The sequence below is a fragment of the Schistocerca serialis genome, chromosome 7 (assembly GCF_023864345.2).
Source record: "Schistocerca serialis cubense isolate TAMUIC-IGC-003099 chromosome 7, iqSchSeri2.2, whole genome shotgun sequence".
NCBI classification, from domain to species: domain Eukaryota; kingdom Metazoa; phylum Arthropoda; class Insecta; order Orthoptera; family Acrididae; genus Schistocerca; species Schistocerca serialis.
Window position 1 is genome coordinate 607,585,773 of NC_064644.1, and position 19,490 is coordinate 607,605,262.

Genomic DNA, 19,490 nt, shown 5'->3' on the forward strand with positions numbered 1-19,490 from the left:
CTCGTGGGGGCCCTAGATATTAGGCGGGTGTACCAGTTTCTTTGGCTCTTCAGTGTATGATTTTACAGGTACATTCTGTGGTATATGTGGATTCTGTCTACAAAATGTGTTGCAAATAGAGATAGCAGTGAAGAAGTAATAAATCAGAATGCCAGGCTAGATGCTGAAGTCTGACTGCACGAACAAAAAAAGCAGTAAATGATAAAAGTTTTTTCTCTCATCATTTCCTGGGATTATCAGTGAGAAAAAGTTTGGTAAAGATCTGACATTGTGTTTACAGTTTGCTGAAGGGCACCAAGTGCTCTCATTCTCAAATAATGGATGAATGTAGTCTGGGTATCTTTGTGTCAGAAGTTATGTTGCCTCAAGATATATACACAGTTTCTAATTGTAATACTTGTCTTACTGTGTTAAACTGTAACAAGATTGTACAAGAGTAGATGATAACAGCATTTTGAATTTTTAAATTCAATTATTAATTATGTGAAATATTGAGAACCAAATGTTGGTTGCCTCTGGAAGCAACTGCAACTGCAACCCAGTTACCATGCCCTGGTGCTAGTTGCTCATTAATATACAGTATGTTCTAGGGGGAATGGTCAATATTGAGGCAGATGACACAAATGATCATTTGAAGCAATTCCACATAATTGGCTCTAAAATTCACACCATATGGGCTATGAGCACTTTTTCAGTAGAAGAGATGTGTTTCTCTATAGTGAAGATGAACAAGAGCTGAAACCTCTAAAGATATGCACTTTAGAACTGGAATTTTTTTCTTGTTTTGGTCCATACTACCACTTCTCACAATATGGAAAGCGAATACCTTGCAGTAGAAGAAATTTGTTTCAAAATATCAAAGACGAAGAAGTGCTGTCAGCTCTTAATGTATGGATTTTAGAGCCCATGTTTACTATACTATTTTGCTTCAAATGATCATTCCTGTCATATCCCTGAATATTGAACACTCCTCCTGCAGCACCCTGTAGATATTTAGCTTAGTTAAATTATCATTCTTGAAATAGTAGGCAAATATTAACCTACAGCAAATGAATCAAAAGAACTACAACAAAGTTTTAACTGCCAACTCGTTAGGAGACCTAGGAATGAAATATCTGTATTATCGAAATCAATTGGCAGGTAAACTTTACAAATTTAGCAATGTTCAATGTGGAAAAAGAATACATTATCTTTCTAAAAGAGATACAATATTTTATGATAAGTGCAACAAAATGTTTATAATAGCTTGGAAGATTTACCTATCACCAAGGCTATGAAAATCCTGACTTCAATAGAATGAAAACTAGCTGATCTGAACTGAATCTAAGAATGAACCAAAAATTACAGAAAGCTTTGCTTTGATCACAAGGAAGCCTCAATAATCAGTATACCTGGTCTGGATGGTATACACATGAATAAACTGGAAATAGTTCTTGGTACCTCCTAATGAATGCACAATTTGGAGTGCGAATGATCTACATGAATAACAGCCACAAAATGAAAAAGAAACATATCTATAATGCTCCTCCTGCAGACATAACTGTATTAATAGCTGCAGCAGTAGTAGCTCTTCTCTCTAAAATCCCTCATTCCTTTTTCCCTCCCTTCATGTTTGTATTGTTATATACAGTAAAAGAATCCTGGCTGCAGCAAAAGGACTAGTTACAATATATCATATGTTTAAAACTGTAATTCACTGAGAAACTTGTTCACATGAGGAAAAAAGGCAAATTTTTTCCCAAAATCTCACTTTTTTTGCCGACAGAAGATTACCAAATTAATTCAATAGCCAAATGATGTGGCCCGCCTGAGTAGTACTGGAGAGCTAACAGAACTGCAGACAATTGTAACTCTCTTTACCCTTCATTTTTCTCCTTGTTCTTTGTGCACCTATACTTATATTAATTGTCAGTACACTCCAGGTAATCTCATGAACAACTGCAGGGATTTTCATACTTTTACTAACAGATATGACTGATTCACAAGGAAGGTTTCTACGCACAGTAGATGGGGCAAGGTCGCCATACTGCAGCACCGGACTGCCTTAAGCTTCCACTACTGGGAGGTCACTGCATACTTCCTAAATGACCTGTGGTGCAGGCCGTATCAGATATTAAGCTGGTAAGAACTCACTTTTTTGGTAGAGAGTTAATGTTAAAGGTGTGTGAAGGGAAATGAAGGATGGTTCACACAAAATGAAGCTCTAGCCAGACTGGCCTTGGAGCCAGGTGGCCAGAAAATGGCTTGTATACAACTGGCCCTACACTTGGTTGGATGATGGCTCGCAACTCCCTTCATTGCCACAAGATGTCACTCTGAACATCAATTAAATATGGAACAGATAACATTTGTGCCACCTGAGAACTTTCCTAGCGTGCATTGCTTAAGTCATTCACATTTTATGAAAATTGATAATATTCCGTTACCTAATGCTTTTCTCTGAATTTTACTCATTACTCTACACAGTGGCACATAAACAAAATTGCTGCTATGCCAAACAACTCGTACAGCTGAAGATACTTAATGCTAAGTGTGTGAAGCTGGGAGGATTGCTAGTCATGTATATCCTAACTGCAGTGGTGGCTACACCTGTAATTCACTTGAATCATTAATCTCTGCAATTTCAATATGTGACTGTCACTATCTTTTTGTTTGCCCTTCCTTTCCTGTCAATACTCGACAGATATCCTGTAAGTACAACTCTCACCACTTTACCTCCCTTTATAGTACCTGCAACTTTCAAAATTGGATTTAAATTTGTATGTATACCCCTTGCAAGCTTTTAAATTCTCTTTCACAAAAGTAAAAGCATGACATTTCCTACCTGTGTTCATTTCCTGTTCGGAAGTTTCATCTTGAAGTGGTTTATCATGGAGACGCAGGTATACTTCAATCGCACACCGAGCAGCCTTAAAGTAGAATGGATGTGATCGCAGGACATCCTCTAACCGCAGCAGCCCCACATACGAACGAAGTGTCATCTTACGCATGCAATATGTGTGGAAGTCAAACTGGTCTTCTATAATTTCTGAAAAATGCTAAAGCAATGAGGTAACTATTAGTGTCATCACTGAGGTACAACTCTTATAAAGCACAATTAATATGCAGGAAAAATATATTGTTATTGAAGAAACAAAACTACATAATAATTTTTTTACCAGGTTTCGGATAACTGGCATACTTGCTTGACGCACCTGTTGTTGCCATGGGAATGAAAAGTTTCCAATTCTTTACCATGGAAACAAAGCTGAAAGAATACCGTGTAAGTCAAATAAGGTATAAAATGAGAGTAAATTTTGCATATCTGCAAAAGAATCCAATACCTACATCTACACACATACATCGAACATCACCCCCCCGTCACACCCTCTCCTGACCCACTCACAAATGACGAAAGGGAAAACCAATTGCCTATATATTTCCTTATGAGCCCTGGTTTATACTGTCTTTGCAGTCCCTATTCATGAGGATGTATGTAGAATAATTCTGCAATCTGTCACAAATGCCTGTTCTCTAAACCTTCTCAATTGTGCTTCATGGAAAAAAAGGGTGTCCATCCCTCCATGGATTGCCATGCGAGTTCAGTGGAATGCCAAAAGCTCCCCGAGAGGAATTGCATGAGAGATGTTGTTGTCTCTAAGGAGCCTGCAATGCCACAAGACTGTTGCAAAAAGAAGGAAAACCTGCAGAGGATCGATATTTGGTGCAGCAGCTAGCAGCTGTCCATCACTCTCAAAAACAAATCTCCATTTTCATACACTACCTTACATGCAGCAATAATTTCTTTCTCAGTGATAAGATAGTCTTGTGAATACTGCCCATTTCCACTGAATGAAGCCTTGACTAATGACATGCTTTCCAACAAAGAGAGAGATCTAACATGCAATAAAGTGCCCCTTACATCCTCAATGTTATTGATAAATAACATTGTGTCAACTCTTAAGCAAAAATTGTAAATAATTATGTCCAGATAGCATCAGTTATAACAACGCCTTCATATCGTACATGTTGGTTCTCAATTATGTGGAACTCTCATGTACTGTGATTGAGTTGCTTGCCTTGTAAAAACAAGCAGACATTATGCAGAACACGTGAAACAAATCTGGAAAGTTTCCACTGAATATTTCAGAGGGCCCCGGGCTCATTCATGGCAGCAATGATTCATAAACCATTACAACTCTACTCTGTTCATCATAAGAATAAACCTGATGTAAACAAACAAACAAACTTGATGATTGGTCAGAAGGCATAGCATATGCACATTGGTGGTGTTAAGCGCTTGGAAGTAGGTCCTACTTGTGTATTAGATATCTTATTATTTAGTTACGTTAAATGAAACTTTAACATATTCTAACGTATTAACATCCATCAATGTTTTTCTTAATCACTCTTTAGCTTTGTAGTTTGTACTGCTGAAGTTGTGTACAGTCACAGTCTCTGTATTGTTGTGCTCCGATCATTGCGCCGATAATATGCAGTATGAAAGTGGCTGAGCCTGCTTCCTGCTCTATGGGAAACACATGTGTGGAACACTGTTAAAAAGTGCCGAGAAATAGGTTTCACATTTTTCATAAATTTACAGAATAGAATTGGCTTCAAAGTTTTCCGAGGGGCTGTATTTCACACAGCTGAGATATAAACACCCATTGGTTATATAGCTGATTTGGTAGGGTAGTACATTCATAACTTTGAGCAGTTCATGGATCGGTGGTTCAAGTCTTGCATTGGTCTTCTATTTTTTCGTTTGATCTGAAATACCTACATCTCGTTATTGAAAAATTTATTATCATTGTTTTATGAATGATGCCCATCTCTCTTTCTAATTAAATACTGCACATGAAATTTCTGTTTTCATTTCAAATATAAATTCTTAATTTTCGATATTTTATGGAAGATCGTAAATTAAGGTTCCTTGAATTAAGAAAACATAACAATTTAACTTTTTGGGACAAAAATGAAAAATCAAATACTCTGTATTTGGACTATGTCCATTGTTTTATATCACAGATGTAGTGTCTCACAAACCAGAGTGATAAGTGTTGTAGAAACATGAAAAGCAATCATTTTCACAACACTGAGCACACCATGCAAATGCTGCATTTCTACATTTGCCACTGTACCATTACAATATGAACCCAGCAGAACTGGTCTAGAGCCAAGTTAACGGGTTTGTCACGAGAAATAACAAGACTGTTAAGCTGCCAGACGTACTGGAACTAATGCATGCAGCTTTTTCACATGTCATTGCTGAATGCTGGCGGGATATAGAATGCCACATCATAAAAGAGGAGGAGAAAATGCGGGGCCTGGGTGGCTTCATGGATCCTGTTGGTGATCGACTCATTATCAACATAGCAAATGACAGCCCCAGAACTGAAAAATATTTCTCAGATTCGGATAAGGAAGGAGCAAAGAGATTACCAGATGGCTCACTATAAATAATACCTTCTTCAGTGGCTTCAGTATTCAACAATACATTGAAATCTCTGCAACATGCTTCTGCATCACACACAGCTCGCTCAGAAAAATTACCCTGTGTTTAAGTAAGGAATTTTCATCACTCATTTGTAATTAGAATACTACGTTAGGTGAGAAAGAGAGCATTTTATGCTTTTTGTCTGGTCACCTAAAACACGTGCAGTATTTCTGGGATTTTGCCAAATATTATTTCATTCTCCTTAAAAATTAAATCATATTCGAAGCTATATTGTTTCTCTGCTAGTTTCTCTTTACATGTGAACTGGAACTTCTCACATCATTGCAGGCTTAGTTGGACCAGCTGGCTGGCCCGTGCTGTCCAAGTTAAATGCATCACTAAAACTGTTATCTCATTATTGCTCAGGCTATGTGCATGTAACACAGCATAAAATATATCCTCATGACTGTGCTTGACTGTACTGGACACGGCTCAGCTTCCACTCCACACGGGGCGGGGGGATCCAATGAGATTCAAGCAAATGCGGAAGAATACACGGTTTACATCAGGTTTAGATGAACAGGGTATAATTACACATTAAACAAGTGAACTGTGTAATTTGTCATGAACATGTGTTATATTATTTACTGGAACAACTGTTCAACTGTGATAAACAATTATTTACTGATTACTCATTGAAAGCTCACATGACCTTATGCTCATGCTGTAGCAACTGTTGAAAGAAAAATAAACATATGTGCTCACTGAACAACTAATCTAATCTTGTTCGTCAAGTCTGAGAAAAACTACAGGTGAAATAAATATTTCTTCTTAATCTCATGACATCATGTCCTTCAGTTTCCTCTGCTATTGTGGACAAAGTATCTGGTGTTTCCTGACCAGTCAGCAATTTCATTTCTAAGAGTACAAGGTGCTTTCAACTATACATCTTCCAGCCCACTTCCTGAGTTCCCATCATTTTACTTTTTTTAGCTCTTTGCAGAAATTCATTTGGAGTGAACTGAATTTCTGTCAGAATTGACAGGAACTGCCATGTATTGTGTAACACCCCGCTTTCATACTACAATATTATGAACAATCATCAATATTTTTGAAGCTCTGCGTCCTTCATTAACATATTTTGCAAATTGTCCATCTCGTGGTCAAAATTGTTGCACAACAAATAATGAGCATGTAAGAGCCCCCATAACAATGGGCTGTGGCTGCTTGCACTTTTGGTTTTACATGGCAAACTGACACAAAGCAAGTTATGTGGTATTGTTTCAACAACACAGCAACTTTTTTTTTTTTATTTAAGTACAACCCAGTCATTATGATCAACTGATGCAAGAAGCAAGTGCACAGAAAAAACAAATCACTCTCAATTCCGAAAGTACTAATCACTGCTGGACACACACACACACACACACACACACACACACACACACACACACGCGCCTGGCCCCCCCCCCCCCCTCCCGAACACACAAACCCGTAATTCTTTTTATATTCCCCCCTCCCCCTCTTTTCTCTGGCTATTAAACATGTTACACTGAAACACACACACCTAAACCTGATGCTTCAAGAGAGAGGTGCAATACACACATTCAACAAACCACTACAGCACAATTAAAAAATTCCAAGAATCCATATAAGTATTACATTCTGCAGCAAAGGAACACAGCAAAAAAAAATGTTCCCACATCAATTTACCCCAGATAACATTAGTAATATTTCAAAATGGTGCCTGTTCTCTAATATTTATGTGAAGTGGTTGCAGGCTTCCAATTTAACAATAAATATTTTATTGAAATGGGAGATGCCTACACACTGAATAATTTTTCTTCATCTGTTACAATGAAGATGAAAAGTTGGAGGATACTTGGGTGAAGAGAGTGGCCTGCAAAATGCCCCCTATACTGCAAAAAAAAAAAAAAAAAAAAAAAAAAAAAAAAAAAAAAAAAAAAAAAAAAAAAAAAAAAAAAAAGGGGGCTGCAACTGCTAATCAATGGTGTTCTGCCGGTGCCCAACAAACATGAGACATGCAAATATATTGTTACTGACTGTTGTACATCTATGAACAAAAATGTTAAACATAACTGACACTTTTTCCTCCATGCTAAACATTTAAATTGAACAATCATTTGCTGTTGTAAAACAAGACTGTGACAAAAGCATCACACTCAATTTTTGTTTTTGTAGTTTAGAGAAAATGTAGTGTCTCAAGTTTGGTTTTAACAGATGAGCTACAGAACAGGCTTCGGATTGAAATTTATTTAAGAAAAATGATGAATGTGAAACCAATGTCAAGTGCAAATGAATTTGATGTATTTTTTAGCTGCAGGGCAATGTGAATTCTCGTACGAAGCTAGTGCTAGTCAAGAGCTATTCAGTTTTGGCCACTCTATACTTACAGAATAATCACTTCATTATTTTTATTGTTTTGATAACTTAGCAACTATCATTTTTTTTAAGCAAGAGGAAATAGGACTATGATATCCCATAAATATGGGCTGACTTTTAGAAGAGTTTTTATTTACACAAAAACCTAAGAAACCTGCCCTGAAAATTTTGTTATTACAGAATGAGTACAATACTTTTTAGTTTGTGCAGTAGAATACTGAAGTTAAAAAAATTCAAGATCAAATAAGAATTTGTACAGGAGTGTAACTACAGAAGAAAAACTGTGTAGTAATTAGACTCATTATAGATGCTTGTACAATTACTGTTTCGGATGTATAAGTTTACAACAAATTCACTGTCTAAATTCATTTTATGCAAGCTTTTGTGTTTATGCTTTACCAATGTTTCTCTTTGGGGAGGAAGGGAGTACACTGAAATGGTAAGTGAAATATGCCAAGATGTTCGAGACCCATCTTCATGTGCTTCCATCAAACCAATTTAATCACACAAGAGTAATTTTTTTTGTTAATTCCGTGTGGTTCATTACTGTTACTTCTGCTTTTAAGAGTTTTAAATGTCACTGAAGAGCTCTTGACAAAAAGGACACAATGAAGTGAGTTTTATTAATATATGCAGTGAAATGTTTCTTAAAAATAGGTATCAGATATGAAATGTTTATGTATGATGCCCAAGTGCAGCTCAGTAATCTCTCACTTTATTCGATGTTCCATGCTGGCTCAGTCACTTACGTGAAAGGCACAGAGGGTAACTACAGGTTTGATACACCAGACCACCCTGGCCCAGCTCAGCCCACTGTGAACACACCTTTACAATTTGGATCTAAGCTCACCATTAACAAACATGTAGAAGTTCCATTTATTTTCCTAATGACACTGAAATACACTGACAACTAAAGCACCAAGAAGAGGTAGAGGAAACTCAATGAAACTTCAAAGGTTGAGAGAATATATGATGATATTTCAGTGATTACGTCGTCATCATCAGTGTTCTGCCTAAAGGCAGGTTTTCACACGGTAGTTCTCCAGGCTTTCCGATCTTCTGCCATCCTCTTCAGGTCTGCGTAATTTCCTCTTCCCTTTATGTCATCTATCATCTTGTTTCTCCTTCTTCGTCTCAGTCTTCTCCCACAAACCAATTCTTCCAAAGCATCTACTAGCAAGCACTCCCTTCTCAATGAATCTCCCAACCAGTTCTTTTTCCTTTCTCTTACAACCTTCAGCAGACATCTTCTCTCACCAACCCTATCCAATACTCTTTCATTACTCACTCTTTCCATCTAGCTTATTCTCTCCATTCTCCTCCACATCCACATCTCAAATGCTTCTAACCTTTTTTCATCCTCTTGTCTCAGTGTCCATGTTTCTGCCCCATACAGTGCCACACTCCAGACAAAACATTTGCCAAGCCTTTTCCTTAGTCCTTTATCTAATTTGCCACATAAGAGTCTCCTCTTTCTGTTGAATACCTCCTTCGCTATGGCAATTCGAGTTTTCACCTCCTGGTGACATCTCAAGTCTTCAGTTATTGTGCTTCCGAGATATTTAAATTCACTTACTTGGCTAATGGTAGATTGTCCTATTTTAATATGGGACAGTCTGCATCTTGTACTGATTACCATACTCTTCATTTTTACTGTGTTTATTTGCATCCCATATTCCACACAAGCTTCATTCAGATCTTTGAGCATTTTATTCACTGTCCGCTCACTTTCTGCCACTAATACCATGTCATCAGCAAATCTTATACATTCTATTCTTTTTCCACCAATACATATTCCTTTTTTCCCATCTAAGCTTTCCGCAATAATCTCTTCGAGGTATACGTTAAACAACAGTGGGGAAAGGCAACAACCTTGTCTAACACCTCGTCCAATGCTGCTTCCTTCTGACATTTCATTTCCAATCCTTATCCTTACTTTCTGGTGTAAATATAGATTCTGTATCAGTTGTCTCTCTTTCCAATCTACTCCTTTCCTCTTCAAGATATCCATCAGCTTGTTCCACTGAACTCTGTCAAAAGTCCTTTCTAAATCTATAAAAACAGCAAAGATTTCTCTACTCTTTTCCACATATCTTTCCCCTATAGTTCTTAGCAGGCCAATAGCATCTCTTGTTCCTTTTCCTCTTCTAAATCCGAACTGCTCCTCTGCAATCCCTCTATCCAGCTTGCCATATAACCTTCTATTCACCACTCTCAGCAAGACTTTAGCTGCATGCGAAATTAGACTGATGGTCCGGTGCTCTTCACATTTTTTAGTATTTCTCTTTTTCTCTATTGGTATCATAACTGTTGCAGCGAGGTCCTCAGGCCATTCCCCTTTGTCATATATCTTGTTACAGAGGTAGAGTATTTCTTTTCTTGCCTTGTTTCCCAGACTCTTCAACAGTTCTGCTGGCAAATCATCTATTCCACTTGCCTTCCTATTCATCATCTCCTTCAGCACCTTTTCTACTTCTGCTTCCAAGATGGTAAATCCCTTTCCATCTTCCGGCACATATTGCTCCTCTTCAACCTTAATTTTGCTTTGCATTTCATCCCCCTTATACAGACATTCAATACATTCTTGCCACCTGTTCAAAACCTCCTGTGGTTCTTCTGCTAGAGTACCATCTGCTCTTTCTATTTCCATGTTATTCCTCTTTCTTTTACGTTCAAAATCTATCTCACTAGCCAGTCTATACATCATTTCATACTTTCCCTCTCTCTCCCTTTTCTCTATTTCATCGCATTTCTGTTTCATCCATTTTTCTCTTATTTCTTCAGTTTTTCTTCTTAATTCATTATTCAGTTTCCTGTACCTCTTTTTGCCTTCATCAGTTTCTACACTTTTCCACTTTCTGCGCTCTTCCGTCTTTTTCAACATGTTTTCTGTCATCCATTCTTTCCTGGTGCTTTGGGATACTCTAATTCCTAGTACTTCTTTGGCAGATTCCATGAGTCGTTCCCTCATTTTTATCCACTTGTCATTAACACTTTCATCAACACTACCTCTTTGCCATTTTTCCACAAATCTGTTCTCCAAATCTGATGCCTTTCCTACCTCTTTGAGTCTTTCTTATGTTTAGTCTTTCCTTTGCTTTAACTCTCCAGACTTTTTTCAACTTCACTTTTACTTCTCCCATCACTAGGTTGTGGTCTGAATTTATATCCCCTCCTGGATAAGCTTTAGCATTCTTCATACAGTTCCTAAACCTTTTTGTATCAGGATGTAGTCCATCTGATATCTTTCCCTATTCAAATTTGATATCCATGTGTAACGCCTCCTTCTGTGGTGTTCAAATAATGTGTTACCCACTGCTAATGAATTTTCTTTACAGAAACTAATTAGTCATTCACCTCTCTCATTTCTTATTCCTAATCCAAATTTTCCTACTGTATCTTCATCTCTTCCTTCACCCACCACTGCATAGCAGTCCCCCATGATGGTGATGCAGGCATTTCTATTTTCTTTCTCGATGAGTTCTTCTATTTTCTCATAATATTCTTCCACTTCCTCATCTCTGTGCTGGCATATACACCTGTATTAATAACAAATCTTTTGAACTACCCATCAGTCGTATCATCATCAGTCTTCCATCAATATATTGTACCTTCAATACCCTATTTTTCAACTTTCGCCCTATTAATATTCCTACTCCGTTTTCACCACTCTTGATTTCCCCTGAGTAAAAGAGTTTATAATCTCCACTTTCTATCTCCCCATTCTCTCCCCATCTCATTTCACACAAACCGAGGGCATCTAATCTGTTCCTTTTCATTTCCTGTTTTGCATTCTCTAGCTTTCCTGCTTGCAGAAGTGTCATCACATTCCATGTTCCAATCCATATCTTTCCTCCTTTCACTGTCCCTTTCTTCCTTTCAAATATGTCTAATCTCAATGTGTTCCCCTCCTGGAGATCCGAATGAGGGGAAGTTTTATCTCCGGAATCTTTCACATGGAGAGACATACCATGTACTCCTTGGGAATGTAATGTGGTAGTTTTCCGTTACTTTCCACATAGGCAGTAGGATGCCCAGCCTAAAGTCAGCCGCTCACCACGAGTCAGACGCTGTCTGTAGCTGCCCCTCTGGGGTTCAGTTGCTACTTGTACTCTTTTTATACCCAAAGAGAAAAGGTGCCTCTTCCGCCAGCTCCGCCGTACCGAAGCCCATCTTCTCCGCCTTCGCTGCCATTGAGGCCTTCACCGTATCCCTGGCAAAGGGGCCTCACGAGGTACTATCTCCCGGGTCAGGTGAACCAAGGTTTTTTAACGAGGTGTTACTCCTCCCCCTCCTCCTTCCTCAACTGGGCTTGGGACTGGCTATGGTGAAATCTAGTCAAATTTATTATGAACTTGGCAGTATGAGCCCACTACTGAGTACAATGTTGCACCCTCACTGGGCTGGATGCATGCACTGACAACCATTCTACCTGCTTCTTGATGTCCTGGATGCTACCAATGGGGAATAGCTGGCATCTGAGCCGGAGGCTGTGGGAGTGCTCAATATCACAGACACAGTTCACACAGAAACGTGGCATTTATGGATGAGAATTATCCTGTTGGAAAATTGCACCACAATACTGTTGCCTGATAGGTAACACAAGAGAATGCAGGATGTCTGTGACACACCATTGTGAATTTCCTCAATCACTTCCAGCTGTGACCTGAAGTTCCCTACACCATGACACCAGGACTTATACTGCTGTGCTTTTCTAAAATATTGGATAAATGGAATTTCTGTCTGCGCTACTACCGTATGTTACTGTGTCCCCGTCTCCATCTCTGGTGGTGTCTCCTCCACCATTGGCTACCACGGCTTGTCCAGCTACAGTTTGCAGTACACATGGTTGACATGTGGCCATGCAAACAGCATCACACTCTTTCTACCTTCCACCTCACCACACTACATCATCTGCTAGCACATGGTGTCTGTTCTAGAATTGGCCATTAGGAAAAGCACTGGCTTCCCTGTAGTGAGTCTGTGAGACAGATACGCACAGTGCATAAACTGATGCCCATTTAATCTACAGTGGCTTACTTAGGCCGTAACCCAAGCTCCAAACTTCACTTCACTAGCTGCACCATAACAATCATGTTCTTGTGCTCTGCACTGCGACTATCTTGGATCTACTACTGAACTTTGTTTGGATTATTGTCTTTTGATCAATGTTTGCCAGTGCTTCTACCCTCGGTGTCAACAAATAAGTGTCACTGTATTATGGACTGTTTGACTGTGTCATCGCTACTACCCAACTGGTGAACAGTACATTTGACAGGGGCAGATAAAAAGTGATAAACAGTGCCATCAGCGAACAGTGCTCCAAAGTTACACAGTTCAGAAGCAGTGTCATGACTTTTCACAGTGCATCATAAATAATGTCCCTTCAGTGGAAACTGTACTTCAAAGTCTGCTCAACACCAGCTGGAAAGCCAGTCACGGATGGAACAAATTCTGCAAGGAAACACTGCTGTGTTGGTATGGTTTTTGTCAACAAAAGAGGAATGCCAGCAACATCCACAGCTGGCCCATCTGCTGCTGTTACTGCCATACAAGGAATCAGCAACTGACTGGGAATCATACAAAAAATGGCTGTCTCGACTGTGAAGCTTTCCAGGTAAGGAACGCCAACAATGTAACACATCTATTCTTGTCTTGGATCAAGCCGCAAACTTGTAGACTTTTATGTACACTGGTCACAGTGACTGAAACCTCTCATTTGCCATTTGAGGAAATGTGCAATTAACTAACCACATACCACCATCAGTGTGGGAAATGTGACTGCATCTAGGGTAGAATTTTATCATTGTAAAAAACATCCTGATCGTACATTAAGAGCGTGGACGCAGAACTGCATGGGATTTGTAGAAAGTGTCATTTTGTCACTTCCAAATATAAGGAATCATATGGTGACATAATGGTCAGACAGCAAGCTTTAAAACCTGATGACCCATCACTTGAACAAGTTCTAGCTCTCACGCACACTTTCAAAGTTTCCCGAGCAACAGGGAAACAATTAGAAACCTGGTTGGCCACTGCAGCTGTTGGCATGTCGGATAGTAGGCATCGTGCATTGGTGGACGTGGATGATGGGGATGATTGCACTGCAGCCCACCTGCAAACAGGCCCCAGCCTGTGCATGCGGCACAGCAGGAGAACAATCAGGGTGTTATTCGCTTGCTCAGTCTGTTTTAAGAAATATTCTTGGGAAGACTGCCCCCATTGTTGGCTGTCTTGTCACAAATGCAATGTAAGGACATATTCCAGTAGTGTGTATAACACAGTATCAGTAAATTCACGAACTCACATTGATTCATATTCGATACACGTCCAGATGATTTAATAGTCAAACTCACTGGAGGGAGATATTTCTTGAAAACTATCTTGGCTGATGCCTATCTGCAGCTTCCACTTGATGAAGAGTCGCAGCAGCTCCTGGTAATCAACAAACCTATCGGCATCTTTAAATGCAAGCACTTAGAATTTAGTGTCATCAGTGTTTCCACACTTTTTCAACTATTTCTTGAGCAATGAACGCAAAATATTCCATGCTATATACATTATTTGGATGATATCACCGTAACTGAACCTTCCACCGAGGCGCATGTCTGGAATTTTGCATATGTTGTTCCATGCACACCAAGATGCAGGTTTAAAGTGCAACCTTGACAAATCTCAGGTCTTTCAGGCATAAACTGAATATTTGGGACACACAATTTCACATGAAGGCATCAAACAGGCGTCCACTAACATGGAAATGATCACGGCACTACCTCAGACGAAGAATGTGAAAGAACTGTTATCTTTTCGTGGGAAGGTTTCATACTACAATATGTTCATCCCAACACTTCAAAGATCACTCACTAATTGAATCCACTACCAAAAAGGTACCACATTTGCTTGGACACAGTACTGCAAGACTGCATTTCAAACTTGGAAAACTTGCCTTTGCTCAGCCACGTGTTTAGCTCCCTTTCAATCTGGCAAACTGTTGATAGTGATGGCTGACGTCTTGGACTGCACTATTGGAGCTATCCTGACACATTGGTATTCTGTTGGGACTGCACAACCAATACCTGCTGTCTCAAAGACACTAATGGCACTTCAAAGGATTACTGTCTAATTGAAGAGGTCTTAGCCAATATATATTCACTCAAGAAATTTCACCTCTTTTTGTATTGGGAGAAGTTTTCTCTGATAACGGTCCAAAAGATGCTCTTTTCACTGTTTGGCCACTCATCATGGCTTCCTGATAAAACTCACCAGCTGCAGCATTGGGTACTCTACTTATGAACATACAATGATGAAATTAATTTGCTTATCATGGATAAACATGCAAATGAAGACCTTTCTTCAGCTACCCATGGGTCCCAATCCATCATACAACAAAGAAATACTTCAATGAGGCAGCACAGATCTCAGTTGATACATTTCCCATCATGGGCCAGCACATCGCGGCAGCTGTGGGCACGGACCCTGTCCTACAACATGTGTGACAATATTTGTATTGGTTAAAAACAGTCTTGGTTGCAATTTTAGTTTTTTATTATCAACAAGGCATTTCACCTTATTTAGGCATCTTCAGGTTATCTACATAGAAAACAGAGAACAAATACATCTATTTAAGAATCGCGATAGCGTTGTGCAGGCTTGGATCACCTATAAGCATGTATAAACAGGTCAACTACTGAAAGAGCAAATACCTTAATTTGGTATTTCTTAGAATAATCCTTTAGTCAGTGTAGCCAAAGCGCATCGTCAAATATAACATGCCAACATCACCTTCGTTAAACTCAGTAAAAACTAGAAATATAAAATAGTAAAATCATTAACTTTTCTAGATGGATGCGAGAGGTGCCAAGATCTGCATAATGCGTACCCGTTCACAGGAGCCAGTAACAGAGTAAGATGGGGGCTCAGGTAGTAAGCATAACGCGCCACAGCTTCGTGTGCCTGTACTGAAGCCTAATACAGAATGACCTCAAGAAGTGGTGCTGTGATGCAGCAGTGATAAAAATTAGAGATCGTAAACTGGATATACATACCCACTAAAACTTTATAAATGTAATGCACATTGTTGTTGTTGTGGTCTTCGGACTGGTTTGATGCAGCTCTCCATGCTACTCTATAATGTGCAAGCTTCTTCATCTCCCAGTACTTACTGCAGCCTACATCCTTCTGAATCTGCTTAGTGGATTCATTTCTTGGTCTCCCGCTATGATTTTTACCCTCCACGCTGCCCTCCAATGCTAAATTTGTGATCCCTTGATGCCTACCAACCGGTCCCTTCTTCTTGTCAAGTTGTGCCACAAACTCCTCTTCTCCCCAATTCTATTTAATACCTCCTCATTAGTTATGTGATCTACCCATCTAATCTTCAGCATTCTTCTGTAGCACCACATTTCGAAAGCTTCTATTCTCTTCTTGTCTAAACTATTTATCGTCCATGTTTCACTTCCATACATGGCTACACTCCATACAAATACTTTGAGAAACGACTTCCTGACACTTGAATCTATACTCAATGTTAACAAATTTTTCTTCTTCAGAAATGCTTTCCTTTCTATTGCCAATCTGCATTTTATATCCTCTCTACTTCGACCATCATCAGTTATTTTGTTTCCCAAATAGCAAAACTCCTTCAGTACTTTAAGTGTCTCATTTCCTAATCTAATTCCCTCAGATTCAGCCGACTTAATTTGACTACATTCCATTATCCTTGTTTTGCTTTTGTTGATGTTCATCTTATATCCTCCTTTCAAGACACTGTCCATTCCATTCAACTGCTCTTCCAAGTCCTTTGCTGTCTCTGACAGAATTACAACGTAATCGGCGAACCTCAAAGTTTTTATTTCTTCTCCATGGCTTTTAATTCCTACTACAAATTTTTCTTTTGTTTCCTTTACTGCTTTCTCAATATACAGATTGAATAACATCGGGGAGAGGCTACATCCACTGCTTCCCTTTCATGCCCCTCGACTCTTAAAACTGCCATCTGGTTTCTGTACAAATTGTAAATAGCCTTTCGCTCACTGTATTTGACCCCTGCCACTTCTAGAATTTGAAAGAGAGTATTCCAGTCAACATTGTCAAAAGTTTTCTCTAAGTCTACAAATGTTAGAAACGTAGGTTTGCCTTTCCTTAATCGTTCTTCTATGATAAGTCGTAAGGTCAGTATTGCCTCATGTGTTCCAACATTTCTATGGAATCCAAACTGATCTTCCCCGAGGTTGGCTTCTACCAGTTTTTCCATTCGTCTGTAAAGAATTCGCGTTAGTATTTTGCAGCTGTGACTTATTAAACTGATAGTTCGGTAATTTTCACATCTGTCAACACCTGCTTTCTTTGGGATTGGAATTATTATATACTTCTTGAAGTTGGAGGGTATTTCCTTTGATCACCAGATGATACAGTTTTGTCAGGACTGGCTCTCCCAAGGCTGTCAATAGTTCTAATGGAATGTTGTCCACTCCCGGGGCCTTGTTTCAACTCAGGTCTTTCAGTGCTCTGTCAAACTCTTCACGCAGTATAACTCTTCTCCATAATACTGTCCTCAAGAACATCGCCCGTATATAGACCCTCTATATACTCCTTCCACCTTTCTGCTTTCCCTTCTTTGCTTAGAACTGGGTTTCCATCTGAGCTCTTGATATTCATGCAAGTGGGTCTCTTTTCTCCAAAGGTCTCTTTAATTTTCCTGTAGGCAGTATCTATCTTACCCCTAGTGACACACGCCTCTACATCGTTACATTTGTCCTCTAGCCAATCCTGCTTAGCCATTTTGCACTTCCTGTCGATCTCATTTTTGAGATGTTTGTATTCCTTTTTGCGTGCTTCATTTCCTGCATTTTTATATTTTCTCCTTTCATCAATTAAATTCAATATTTCTTCTGTTACCCAACAATTTCTACTAGCCCTCGTCTTTTTACCTACTTGATCGTCTACTGCCTTCACTACTTCATCCCTCAGAGCTACCCATTCTTCTTCTACTGTACTTCTTTCCCCCATTCCTGTCAATTGTTCCCTTATGCTCTCCCTGAAACTCTCTACAACCTCTGTTTTAGTCAGTTTATCCAGGACCCATCTCCTTAAATTACCATCTTTTTGCAGTTTCTTCAGTTTTAATCTACAGTTCAGAACCAACAGATTGTGGTCAGAGTCCATATCTGCCCCTGGAAATGTCTTACAATTTAAAACCTGGTTCCTAAAACTGTGTCTTACCATTATATAATCTATCCGATACCTTCTAGTATCTCCAGGATTCTTCTATGTATACAACCTTCTTTTATGATTCTTGAACCAAATGTTAGCTATGATTAAGTTATGCTCTGTGCAAAATTCTACCACATGACTTCCTCTTTCATTTCTTACCCCTAATCCATATTCACCTACTATGTTTCCTTCTCTCCCTTTTCCTAATCTCGAATTCCAGTCACCCATGACTATTAAATTTTCGTCTCCCTTCACTACCTGAATAATTTCTTTTAACTCATCATACATTTCATCAATTTCTTCATCATCTGCAGAGCTAGTTGGCATATAAACTTGTACTACTGTTGTAGGCATGGGCTTCGTGTCTATCTTGGCCACAATAACGTGTTCACTATGCTGTTTGTAGTAGCTTACCCGCACTCCAATTTTTTATTCATTATTAAACCTACTCCTGTATTACCCCTATTTGATTTTGTATTTATAACCCTGTATTCACCCGACCAAAAGTCTTGTTCCTCCTGCCACCGAACTTCACTAATTCCCACTATATCTAACTTTAACCTATCCATTTCCCTTTTTAAATTTTCTAACCTACCTGTCCGATTAAGGGATCTGCCATTCCATGCTCCGATCTGTAGAACGCCAGTTTTCTTTCTCCTGGTAACGACGTCCTCTTGAGTAGTCCCCGCGCGGAGATCCGAATGGGGGACTATTTTACCTCCGGAATATTTTACCCAAGAGGATGCCATCATCATTTAACCATACAGGAAGCTGCATGCCCTCGTTATAAATTACAGCTGTAGTTTCCTCTTGCTTTCAGCCAATCGCAGTACCAGACCAGCAAGGCCATTTTGGTTAGTGTTACAAGGCCAGATAAGTCAATTATCCGGACTGTTGCCCCTGCAACTACTGAAAAGGCTGCTGCCCTTCTTCAGGAACCACACGTTTGTCTGGCCTCTCAACAGATACCCCTCCGCTGTGGTTGCACCTACGGTACGGCCATCTGTATCCTGAGGCACGCAAGCCTCTCCACCAATGGCAAGGTCCATGGTTCATTGGAGGGAGACCAGGGGAGGGGGGTTGCACGTAAGACATTGATAAGATGGAATTATTAGAGGCAACACCTGTGCATAACTTATCCAAAACATTTTGACAAAGTAAAATATAAATGTAGGCAGTAAATTTAAAATGAGAAAACAAGGTGTAAAATACAACACACAGATGCAGTACATAAACATATTTTTTGTATCACATACCACTAGAACGAGAACATTAAAAACACAAGACTGTAATTTCAGATAAAGAGGCTGCCCATATAACACTCAATGCAGCGTCACTCGGAGCTAGAATTTCTAGCAAGAAGACTTTTTTTATAAAATACAAGTAAAATTATTAAGCTTAAAAAATAGACACCAACGTGGAATACGGACGTTATGCGGGGAAACTACCCTCCTCCCCT

The 19,490-nt window shown here is 39.2% G+C and overlaps 1 protein-coding gene across 1 annotated transcript in view; it reads right to left on the bottom strand.

Moving 5' to 3' along the window:
- LOC126412683 (N-alpha-acetyltransferase 15, NatA auxiliary subunit) overlaps window positions 1-19,490 on the bottom strand; it is a 282,849-nt gene that overhangs the window by 200,402 nt on the left and 62,957 nt on the right. The window contains exon 11 of the mRNA XM_050082390.1: window positions 2,825-3,038. Within this exon, the coding sequence (XP_049938347.1) occupies window positions 2,825-3,038 (214 nt within the window). The remainder of the gene's footprint in view (window positions 1-2,824; window positions 3,039-19,490) is intronic.